This window comes from Nicotiana tomentosiformis, chromosome 12, assembly GCF_000390325.3.
Source record: "Nicotiana tomentosiformis chromosome 12, ASM39032v3, whole genome shotgun sequence".
In the NCBI taxonomy this organism is placed as follows: domain Eukaryota; kingdom Viridiplantae; phylum Streptophyta; class Magnoliopsida; order Solanales; family Solanaceae; genus Nicotiana; species Nicotiana tomentosiformis.
Window position 1 is genome coordinate 98,090,710 of NC_090823.1, and position 12,225 is coordinate 98,102,934.

Genomic DNA, 12,225 nt, shown 5'->3' on the forward strand with positions numbered 1-12,225 from the left:
AAAGATAATAAATGGCTCGAGTTAGCCTCCACACATAAGTAACAAATGCACACGGGCAGATTTTTACATTAGGTAGTAGACAGTTTCAAAATTAAGATGAATTAGAGTCATAAAGTCTTATAGACATGGCTTCTAAGTGATTCTGATTTCAAGTGTCGTACATGTAGTGTTGCTATTTTAGACTAACGAATTTGCATATTATAGGTATTACAAACCCTATAGGCATGATATCTAAATTGTTTGGGCAATAAGGCAGTAAAACTGTTTGAATGCTCAGAATTACCAGCGTTTGATTTTATAGACATGCTTTCTAGGCTAGAAACAGTATCATATAGGCAGGATTTCTATGAGTTGGTATTTGGACTTGATTTTATCATACTTTTTCCTATAGGCATGTTATCTAGGTGGCAGTGAAATAAAACAACAGAAGTAGTTTATTAGTTAATTAATTGGAGTCCTATAGTCATGGTATCTAGATGAGCATTAGCAAAGGCATGTATTATTGCATCCTATAGGCATGCTGTCTAATAATTAAACAAGTAGTTATTGGCGTTAGTTCTTATAGACATGCTATCTAATAGCGTGCAGCAACGGACATTGAAACAGTTACAACATTTACTCCAACCAACATGCTTTGAATAGTGTACAGGTATTAGACAAGTTTAAGTGAAGTGTGTGATTTCCTATAGGCATGGCTTCTATGTGTGTACAGAGTTAAAGTACATCAAACAAATAGTAGGCGAAGAAAATAAATCCTATGGGCAGGTTTTCTACCCATTTAGGTGAAAATATACCCGCTTCCCCCATTTCACTAACTCCCCAATCATTTATTTACAAATTATTACATGCCCAAATAAAAAATACAAGTACAAATATTACACAAGAAACCAGTGCAGGCCCCAGAACAGGCCCAAACGAAAGTAACCCAGTACTGACTCGGCCTTCAACAGACTCTTTCACTAGAATAGCAGGCCCAAATCCAAACGCATCTCAAAACAGGAGAGTATGTCCATTGAACAACCCAAAGCCACACATGGACTCACATCAAGCCCAACAATAACAATATTGACCACTTAACCAAATAAGTTAATGGACCATACATGGAACTCAACTAAACTTCCCTAAAGCAATACTTCATAGAGACAAGATTGTATGACATTTAGCAGGATTCATAAACACATTGGCATTTCAGAAGCAAGAGTGACAGGATTGATTAAGCAAAGAACAGGAACTAGGAGAATCAGTAGACTTAATTTCCAACATGGTAAATGGCAACATAGGTTAAATCATTAAGCGGGTGATAGCATGCTAAAGATAGACATAACACTATGAGAGCTAGGGAGACATTCCATTTGGGGTTAACAGGGTAAACATATTAGACACATACAACATGCATATGCTAAGTGAGTTCAGAATGGAGCATGATCTATAATTAGTCTAAAAATGATTTTAAACTTAGGAGTCTAAGTCATGAAGGTCAGATAGATTCATGGTTAGGGAATGACAATTACACATAACAAACAAACAAGCAAGCAATCGATAAGAAGCCTAATCATGCTGAGTATAACACAAAGATCTCAAAGTCCAAAGGTGTCATGGCAGGAAGACATATTATCTTAATGTTAAATAGAACAAGCAGACTCAGAACTTAATCCAGTCGACTATGCATGATCAAGGGAACTAAATGTATTGGGATTTAACTAGAAGCATAAGCAATACCAAAGAATGCAGGATTGACCAAACACCAAAACAATGCAACGGATTTGGTTAAAACATTGCGACAACAAATATGGTTCATGTAAGCAGGTAAAAGTAGAGCCTACATAAAGGAATTATCAGTAGAAGTTCATTAAGGCAAGTTCTGGTAGGAGATGATTCCCTAGGAATCTCAGTGCGAGAGTCCAAAACAAGGTATGAGAAAAACTCACAATAAACAGCAGAACAACAAAGCAGACTTGAAGATACAAAATCATTGATGATGAACATATATTAAAGTTTAAGCATCTAGACAGGTTGTGACACTAGAAGATTCATAACAGCATAATAGCTTCAAAGCAAGTAAAATTGCCAATGAAAATAACACAAAGTTGAAGTCATATTGGTTCACAAAATTCAAATGACATGGATATGCAGAGCACTGAACACAAGCAAAAGAAGATAGAATTGCATGAGTCGAGATACTCAACAGTTTGCAGATTCAACAAAAAAAATAGAAGAGAAGACTAAGTGCCAGTAACATCCTGAATATTAGCAGCGAAGAGAACAACCAAAAGACCCAAATCCTAGTACATCAAAGTTCACAGAGTTTCAAATGAGCCCCGAGCAGTGCTCGCACTAGGGAGGTCAATAGAGAGGATTCCGGTGGCCTTGGCTTTCAGCCGGCCAAGAGTGCAAAAAGTATAGGAGAATGAGAGTTTAGAGAATAGTAGTTAAGTAATAGTTGTTAAGTCCTAGAGGGGAAACAGGGAAAGGGGGTTTATATAGTAGTAAAACAGGTAAATAAAAATGAAAAGAAGACCAATCATACAAAATAAGGAAAGAAAATCAGTCATACAGAATAAGGAAAAGACCACATGCAAACTGATTCAAATCGAATTAGGGCAACGAGTAAGGCAAACCTTAATCAAGCCGGAATCGATGGAGATGTTCCCAATCGGAGAGATACTCAGTATCCTTTGATGCACCTAGTCGGAATCCCGCAGAATCTTTAAGATCAAGCCCATTTGGACCCGATTTATATAAAATACACCTTCCATAGACGGAACAATACTTATTACCATATTGGAGTGGTAAGCATTCAGAAAAGGTAAGTAGATCTCTGGTTCGAGGTGGAAATGCAGAGAAAGGGGCGAGAAAATTTCGATCGCTAGAGTTTAGCTTTGAGAGACGAAAAGTGAGTGTTTGAGGGTGGCTGCAGGGTTTAGAATGGGCTAGGGTTTAGGTTGGGGAGATATAAGGAGAAATGGGGAAATATTGTGAGTCGTTGATCGTTTTTGATCAACGGCTGAGATTTAAATGAGCTGGGTCGGGTGTAACGGGTCATGGACTAGGGCAGACCTATTGGGTCGTTTGGTTTTAGACTTCTGGGGTTTGATTGAGAATGGGCTTGTTCTTTTGGACCTCAATTGGTCTGAAAATTAGCCCTATATTGGGCTATAATTTAAAATACCTGAAATAAATTATAAAAAATGGCTATTTAATAAATAAAATATTATTTAAGACATTAAACACTTAAAAACTAGAGTGTTAAAAAAATGAAGATGCTATTTTGACATAAAATAATAATAAGAAAATATAATTATTTTGAGAATATAGGCTATTATTGTAAATTATTGTGTAAATAGCTCAAAAACGTACAAATGTAATTATATAGAATGAAGTAAAAATATTATAAAACATACATGTTGGTATAGATAATAGATTTGGATGACTAAATCACCCCGAAATAATTTAAAGGGATAATTACTAAATATTTGAATAATTTAAATGCAAGAAAATCAATTTTAAAGCTTTGAAAAAATTTAAATTTTTTTATTATAGAAAATACTTATATAACTCTTGTGAATTGGGTAATAATACAAAATGATATTTTGAAAGTATATAGAATATTTTATAAAATATGAGGGCAAAAGTGGGTATCAACAACTGCCCCTCTTTACCCGGGAATGATGAAAGAGTTGTCGGGTAAAGAAAATGATGACCAATTTTGTCCGAAATGAGCGAGGATGATCTGTATTTGAAAAAATAGGGGCTAAACCCTAGTTCTTGAGTTGCCTAGTTATCCCTGGTGTTACGTGAATCAGGCCACGTATAGTTCTGGATCCAACGGCGAACGAAACCGATGGAGTTGTTAGAAGAGTGGTCGCGTATTTCGAAAAAGGATCTCTTGGATAGGATAGTGAGTAACAGATAATTTCAGGTGGAGCTATGAATGCGAATTTGAATGTTACAGATATTCGCGATAAATATTTGGGTGGTTATGAAACAAAGAGTATCCAATTGCCAGTCATTGGTTACGTTTGAGATAATCAAAGGATGTGAACATGGTGAACAGAAACCGGAGCGAGAATTGCTCCTGTTTGTAGAACAGTTACCTTCCGAGTTCCCTGCAAAACTTAAAACACAATGCACATGAATATAAAGGGTTATCGCGGAAATTTAAACATGATACAAATTTCCTTCGGACCATGAGAGTTGTCTTTGGACGATGAAGATGATGTCATTCGACCATGACGTCCTGGGAAATAACGCATATAATAAGGGATTCACAGGACATGAAATGGTATCCTCGGGCCATGAGGATGGTTCCTCCGGACTATGACGCCTTTGAATAATGATATGCAGTTTTGAGAGATCCGCAGGCCATGGCATGATGTCTTCAGGGTATGAGGGTGATGCCTTCAGACTATGACGCCTTCGGATAATATGGCGATATTTCAGCCCATGAAATGCAAATATGCGGTGATATTGATCGTTTGATAGAATAAACAGGTGACGCTTATTGCATGCGAGAACGAGACAAGGCAACGCTTAGTCTTGTATGAGATGAGAGCAGTGCTTAGCCCTATGCAGAGAAAGGTAGCGTTTAACCTTATGCAATAATGGAGGCAATGCTTAGCCTCATGCAATGTAATAGAGACAGCGCTTATTCTCATGCAAAGTAAGGCAGTGTTTAGCCTTATGCAATAATGGAGGCAGTGTTTAGCCTCATGTAAAGTAATAAGTGCAGTTCTTAGCCCTATGCAGAGAAAGGCAGTGTTTAGCCTTATGCAATAATGGAGGCAATGCTTATCCCCATGCAATGTAATGGAGACAGTTCTTAGTCTCATGCAAGGAAAGGCAGCATTTAGCCTTATGCAATAATTGAGGTAATACTTAGCCTCATGCAATTTAATGGAGATAATGCTTAGTCTCATGCAAGGAAAGGCAACGTTTAGCCTTATGCAATAATGGAGGCAATGCTTAACCTCATGCAATACAATGGAGACAATGCTTAGTCTCATGCAAGAAAAGGCAACATTTAGCCTTATGCAATAATAGAGGCAATGCTTAGCCTCATGCAATGTAATGGAGACAGTGCTTAGTCTCATGCAAGGAAAGACAGCTTTTAGCCTCATGCAATAATGGAGGCAATGCTTAGCCTCATGCAATGTAATGGAGACAGTGCTTAGTATCATGCAATGAAAGTCATCATTTAGCCTTATGAAATAGTGGAGGCAATGCTTAGCCTCATGCAATGTAATAAGGGCAATGCTTAGCCTATGCAGGAAAAGCAACGATTAAATGTGAGAGGTAAAGTGGTCCTTAGCTTGACGTGTTTGTTCTTGGTGACTTCTATTGGTGTGAAGATAGTGGTCTTGTTATATATTCGTGGACATGCTTGTTATGTCCGTTATGCCTACATCCACAGAAAAATTATGAGTTTTGGGGAAAGGTCGGTTCGTGCCTTTGATTCCTCATTTCGCCTTTGCTCCTTGTCTTGATGCCTTGTTCGATTCACCCTAGGTAACATCTGGCTACTACATAAATGAATTTTTTGAAAATATGCATTTGTGATAAATCATTTGTGAGAAATTCAGTTGTTCAAAATATATGATGATGCATAAAATAAATAATTATCGAATTGGAGACCGTGACATGCTTCGAGACATCGCAACCTTCTCAACTCGGAATTTTGAGGACCCTCCTAAAAATTCCACCCCAGTTTAAATGCATACTCCCGGCAATACACTTCTTGGTGATACTTGACGTAATGAGATTGACAAAAACTCAAAATCTTGCCCATGTTCCCGACCGTAGAGGGGAATGAAAATTTTATTATAATGTGACCGAACCCATATGGCTGCCTACGTATCCCCTATTAAACGGGAATCAGGTCAAGTGTAGTTCATGTTACATAAAAAAAAGCGCAAACATAATCTTAAACATAATATATCTTGACGGCATCCGAATTGATAGGTTTTGGTCATAATTCTCCATCCATCTCTACAAGTATAGGTGTTCCTCCTGTTAGTACTCGATGAATCATGTAAGGGCCTTTCCAGTTATGTGAGAATTTTCTTTTTGCTTCGTTCTAGTGTGGGAAGATCCGCTTCAACACCAATTGCCCCAGTGTGAATTGCCTTGATCTAACCTTTTTGTTCAAAGCCCTTGATATTCTATTCTGGTAGAGTTGACCAAGACACAATGCGTTCATTCTCTTACCGTCAATGAGAGCCAGTTGCTCATACCGGCTCTGTATCCATTCTGCATCACTGAGCTCGGCCTTCTATATGATTTTTAGGGAAGAAATCTCCACCTCGGCGGGTATAACAGCTTCAGTACCGTAGACCAGTAGATAGGGGTTGCCCCAGTTGACGTACGAATTGTCGTGTGGTACCCGAGCAAAGAAAATGGTAGCTTCTCATGCCATTGCTTGTAGTTGTCCACCATCTTCCTTAATATCTTCTTGATGTTCTTATTGGTGGCCTCCACGGCTCCATTCATTTACGGCCTATATGATGTAGAATTCGATGCTTGATCTTGAATGTTTCACACATGGCTTTCATCAGATCACTGTTGATATTGGTGGCATTGTCAATAATGATTAACTTAGGTACTCCAAATCGACAAATGATACGATCCCGAACAAAGTCTGCTACGACTTTCTTAGTCACAACTTTATAGGAAGCGACTTCGACCGATTTTGTGAAGAAATCTATAGCCACCAAAATGAACTTGTGTCCGTTTGAAGCAATAGGTTCAAATTGTCCGTTGACGTCCATATCCAAGCAGAGAAAGGCCAAGGTGAACTTGTTGCATTGAGTTCGTTGGGTGGCACCTGTAACATATCAGCATGTACCTGGCATTGGTGGCACTTCTGTACATATTTGATACAGTCTGTCTCCATAATCATCTAGAAATACCCTACCCTTAATATCTTCTTGGCTAGAACGCACTCGTTCATGTGAGGTCCGCAAGTTCTGGCGTCTATTTCTTCAAGCAATATTGATGCCTCCTTGGAATCGACACATCGCAGCAATCCCAAGTCAGGAGTCCTTCTATACAGAATTCCTCCACTCTAAAAGAAGTGGTTGGCTAATCTTCGAAGCGTGCGCTTCTGAGTGTGTGTAGCATTTCCTGGGTATTCTCTTTTCTCCAAATACTCCTTGATATCTTGAAACCATGGATTTCCATCGAATTCTTCTTCAACATGAGCACAATAAGCTGGCTGCTTACAAATCTCTATCAGGATAAGATCAATGAAATTCTTGTCTGGATGTTGTATCATGGAAGACAAGGTAGTCAGCGCATCTACGAACTCGTTATGAATCCTCGGAACGTGTTTGAATTCTATATTTGTGAACCTCTTGATCAAATCTTGTACACAATGCAAGTATGGTAATATTTTAGTATTCTTGGTAGCCCATTCTCCAAGTACTTGATGTACCAGCAGATTTGAATATCTGATTAGCAGTAACTCCTGAATATTCATGTCGATGGCCAATCTGAGTCCCAATAAGCAAGCCTCGTATTCTGCTATATTGTTGGTGCATGGGAACCTGAGCTTTGCGGATATCAAATAATGTTGACCGGTTTCTGATACCAAAACGGCTCTGATTCCCATTCCTTTGAAGTTTGCGGGTCCGTCGAAAAACATCCTCCAACCATCGTATGTTTTGGCAATATCTTCTCCTACAAACGTCACTTCCTCTTCGGGAAAATACGTCTTCAACGGTTTGTATTCTCCATCCACGGGGTTCTCTGCTAGGTGATCAGCTAATGCTTTCCCCTTGACTGCCTTCTGGGTCACATAGAGGATGTCGTATTCACTTAGCAATATCTGCCATTTTGCTAACTTACCTATATGCATGGGTTTCTGGAAGATGTACTTTAGTGGATCTATCCTCGATGTGAGATATGTAGTGTATGCGTAGAAGTAGTGTCTCAATTTCTAGGCTATCCATGTCAAAGCAACACAGGTGTGTTCCAGCAAAGAGTAGCGTGCCTCGTAAGGTGTGAACTTCTTACTCAGATAGTATATTGCATGTTAATTTTTTCCCGGTTTCATCATGTTGCCCCAGGATGCAACCAAAGGCCCATCCAACAAGGATAGATACAGCAGTAAAGGTCTTCCGAGTTCTGGTGGAACCAACACGGGCGGCTTAGACAAGTACTCCTTGATTTTGTCGAAAGCCTTTTGACATTCTTCGGTCCAGCTCGTTGCAACATCTTTCCTTAGCATTTTGAAGATCGACTCACATATCACTGTTGACTGTGCTATAAAACGGCTGATATAATTGAGGCATCCCAGAAAACTCATCACATCCTTCTTGTTCTTTGGCAGTGGCAAGTCTTGAATATCTTTGATTTTTGACGTGTCTAGCTCAATACCGCGGCGACTGATGATGAAACCCATCAATTTTCCAACAGGGACTCCGAAAGCACACTTTTCCGGATTCAACTTCAAATTGTACTTTCGAAGCCGGTCGAAAAACTTCCTTAGGCATGCTATATGATCCGAACTTTTCTTAGATTTGATGATAACGTCATCCACATACACCTTTATTTCCTTGTGTATCATATCGTTGGAAAGAGTAGTCATATACCTCATGTAGGTAGCCCCAGCATTATTCAAACCAAATGGCATCATTTTTGTAACAATATATCCCCCATGGCATGATGAATGTTGTCTTTTCGGCGTCCTCTTCGTCCATCCAAATCTGATGATATCCTGCGAAGCAATCCACAAAGGATTGAAGTTAATTTTTGGCACAGTTGTCGATCAATATGTGTATGTTGGGCAATGTGAAATCATCCTTAGGGCTTGCTCTATTCAGATCCCGATAGTCAACGTACACCATGACTTTTCCATCTTTATTTTGAACTGGTACGATGCTGGTTAACCAAGTTGGATATTTGACCACCCTAAGGACCTTTGCTTTGATCTGCTTGGTGATCTCTTCCTTTATCTTTAGACTCATATCTAGCTTTAATTTCCTGAGCTTCTACTTCACCGGCGGACATGTAGGGTTGGTAGGTAGCTTGTGCGCTACTATGGATGTGCTTAACTCCGTCATGTCGTCGTAGGACCATGAAAAAATATCCTCATATTCCTTTAGAAACCTGATATACTCTTCCTTCTCTGACAACGATAGGTGAATGCTAATACGAGTTTCTTTGACTGTTTCTGAATCTCCTAAGTTAACTGCCTCAGTTTCTTCCAAATTTTCTCAAAATTCTCTACCTCTTTGACAATTTCCTCGGGTATTATATCATCTTCCAAATCTTCCGAATCACTTTCCTTATGTTGTGTTGTCTCATTACATGTCACAGTCGTAAGTTCATCAGGATATGTAATAATTATGCTGAAAAGAATATAGAAAGATAATAATGAATAAACAAAAAGAAATAATGCATTAATAAAACTTAAAATTGTCAACAAATACGACTCGATGTCTCGTGTAATTATTTCAAAACAAAACACTGAAAATGTCTTAAATGCCCTAAAACAATTTTAAAATAAATCATGCTAATTCTACCAAGGGTACTTAGGTACTCGGCGAGCCCGGGATGGTGCAGCAATGTAGTTCTTGAGAACAACTCCTTCTCCTACTGTCTGAATGGTAAGGTCTTCCTCCTCCTCTAAGATTGCACTGCAGTCCATATCTTCCTCATCCAAAAACAGCTTCCTCATACCTGTTAAAACCTCGTCTTCCTCAGATCCCCAAATTACATCAGTCTAGCAAAATGTCTGGTGTAGTTTTGGTATGGGTTGTTCCAATGGATAGTAAGAGGCACGCCACGGCGGTATCCAATCCTGATATTCTTGCATGGTATATTCATACCCGAGACTAAAGGTTATGCCATGATATTGTGGTCGTATTGGTTCCGTGATCCCTTGAAGTTTTAGGCCAAGATCCTTGCCTGGTTCATAACCCAACCACATTAGTATGCTCTCTATATTATTACTCCACCATCGACCCTTCTCAATTATGTTTACTCGCTCAATATTATGGTATGTTTCTCCTCCCAATTTCCTCTTGTTTTCGATAGTTGGCACAGTCTGGTTGGTGTAGATAGGGTTATTTCCATCTCCGTGAATAATCACCTCTTGATAATTCCACTCGAACTTCACAGCCTGGTGCAGAGTAGAAGCGATTACCCCAGTTGCATATATCTGTGGTCGTCCCAGTAACAAGTTGTAGATGGCAGATATATCTAGTACTTGGAACTCAACGTCGAACCAGATCGGGCCCATTTTCAGATCAAGGTTGATTTCTCCAATAGTAGCTCTCTAAAACCCATCAAAAGCCTTCACGTTCATACTTCCCATCTGTATCTCATGCAATCCTTTACCTAATATTTTCAAAGTAGTCAGCGGGCATATGTTCAAACTCGAACTCCCGTCTACCAGAATCCTTGCAATGAACTTGTCTTCATATTGCACAGTGATGTGCAATGGTTTGTTGTGACTCAACCCCTCCGGTGGTAGCTCATCTTCGTGGAAAGTAATCTTGTGGTTATTCAGTACCTGTCCTACCATATTAGCCATCTCCCCACTAGTGATACTGGTAGGCACATAGGCTTCACTCAATACCTTCATCAAGGAATTTTTGTACGTATCTAAATTTAGCAACAACGATAAGATGGATATTTGGGTGGGAGTCTTGTTCAGGTGATCAACAACAGAGTACTCCCTCACATGTACCTTCCTCCAAAGATCATCAGTGCCTGTCTCCAAGACAGGTGGCTTAGATGTGGTCTCTTTGCTTGTTTCTCCAACATTCTCAGGTGTATAATCTCTGCCAGTTCTGGTCATTCCTTGCGCAACACCTGTCTCTTCTATCTTGGCTTTTCCTTTTCTTCTCGACTCTGCCACATAATACCATGGGACAGCATCAGACTTATAAGGCAGTGTTGGAGCTACGATCACAGTGAAAGGTGTAGCTACCTCGACCTCGAATGGCGCTTGGGTTTGCACCACAATTAGCGATAGGGTGACCAGAGATGTTTTGGGAGTGTACCCCTATTGAATAAGTCTGATGGATCCCTCCTGATCCTATTTTTCATCAGTTTCTATCACATTCACTCCCTTACCCCTATGGTCAGGAAGAGGGTTATTACGGACATTCGGTGCGGCCTCATTTACTTGGTGTCAATCAACGTCTGGATCTTGTCTTTCAACATGCGGCATTCCTCAATGGTATGACTGATAAGTAGGGATTTTGACTACTTATTAGCGCCTTTTAGCTTTTGTTTTAGTCCAAAAGCGTTTAATCGTGTTCGTGAAAACTGATAAAATGTGCTCAATTACGGGAATATTGGAAGATGAACTCCCGAGATGAAATCCAACTCAAAAAGGAGTAATCTAAACTCAAGACCATAAAAGACACAGGAGCTCAGAAGTGCAGACCGCAGAATATCATCTGCGGCCGCAGATGATGAAGAAAAGGGCAGCAGATCTTTGTGCAAAGTGCGGTACACACATGAATTTTGTGGCCGCAGAGTATGGCTAGGAATAAAAGTTCAGAGAATGTGGATTCCAAGTCTCCCAGAAGTTCGATCCGCACAGAAATTGTGCAGCCGCAGAAGAAGTGTTATGCGGCCGCAGATGTAATTGTGCAGACCGCAGAAGAGCAAGATGTGACCGCAGTTACAATTCTGCGGACCGCAGAAAGAAGGTCTCGCAGCCACAGATCAGAATTATGCGGACGCAAACCTCCAGTTCATACAAGTTGAAGAAATCTACGGACCGCATATGGAATTTTGCGGCCGCAGAACATCCCGAAGGGCATTTTTGTCCGAAATTTCCAATCTTGTATAAATAGATGAGTTTCATAATTTTAGGTTAACTTTTGACATCAGCAGCTACAGTAGCTATTTCTCTTTGCTTCTTTTAGTAGTTTTTCATATTTTGAGCTATTTTAACATAGATTTTATCATTTTTAATCTTGCAATATGAGTTTAATTATTATTTCTTCTTATATTTCTTTAATTTCAAGCATGAGTAGCTAGATATTTACTAGGTTGTGACCCAACCCTAGTGTGTAAACCTTATGGGTGTTTAACTTGATGCTTGTTTATGGTTGGGTGTTTATTATTTAGCCTTGTTCATGCTTTAATTTGTGGAATTAATGGTTGCAAATATTAGTTCATGCCTATTTGACTTAGTCTCTACTTGAGAAAGAGAGACTTAGTCTAGGAAAACTTAGCTAACAAGAAATTGGGTCAATCAAGAGATTG

The 12,225-nt window shown here is 39.4% G+C and overlaps 1 protein-coding gene across 1 annotated transcript; it reads right to left on the reverse strand.

Moving 5' to 3' along the window:
- Positions 1 to 7,060: 7,060 nt before the first annotated feature.
- On the reverse strand, positions 7,061 to 7,852 carry LOC138903094 (uncharacterized). Its single transcript, XM_070191008.1, has one exon. The coding sequence runs from the start codon at positions 7,850 to 7,852 to the stop codon at positions 7,061 to 7,063; it is 792 nt and encodes a 263-aa protein (XP_070047109.1).
- Positions 7,853 to 12,225: the final 4,373 nt, after the last annotated feature.

Excerpts from the sequence above, each read along its gene's own strand:
- LOC138903094 (XM_070191008.1), bottom strand. The coding sequence starts at position 7,852 with ATGCATATAGGTAAGTTAGCAAAATGGCAGATATTGCTAAGTGAATAC.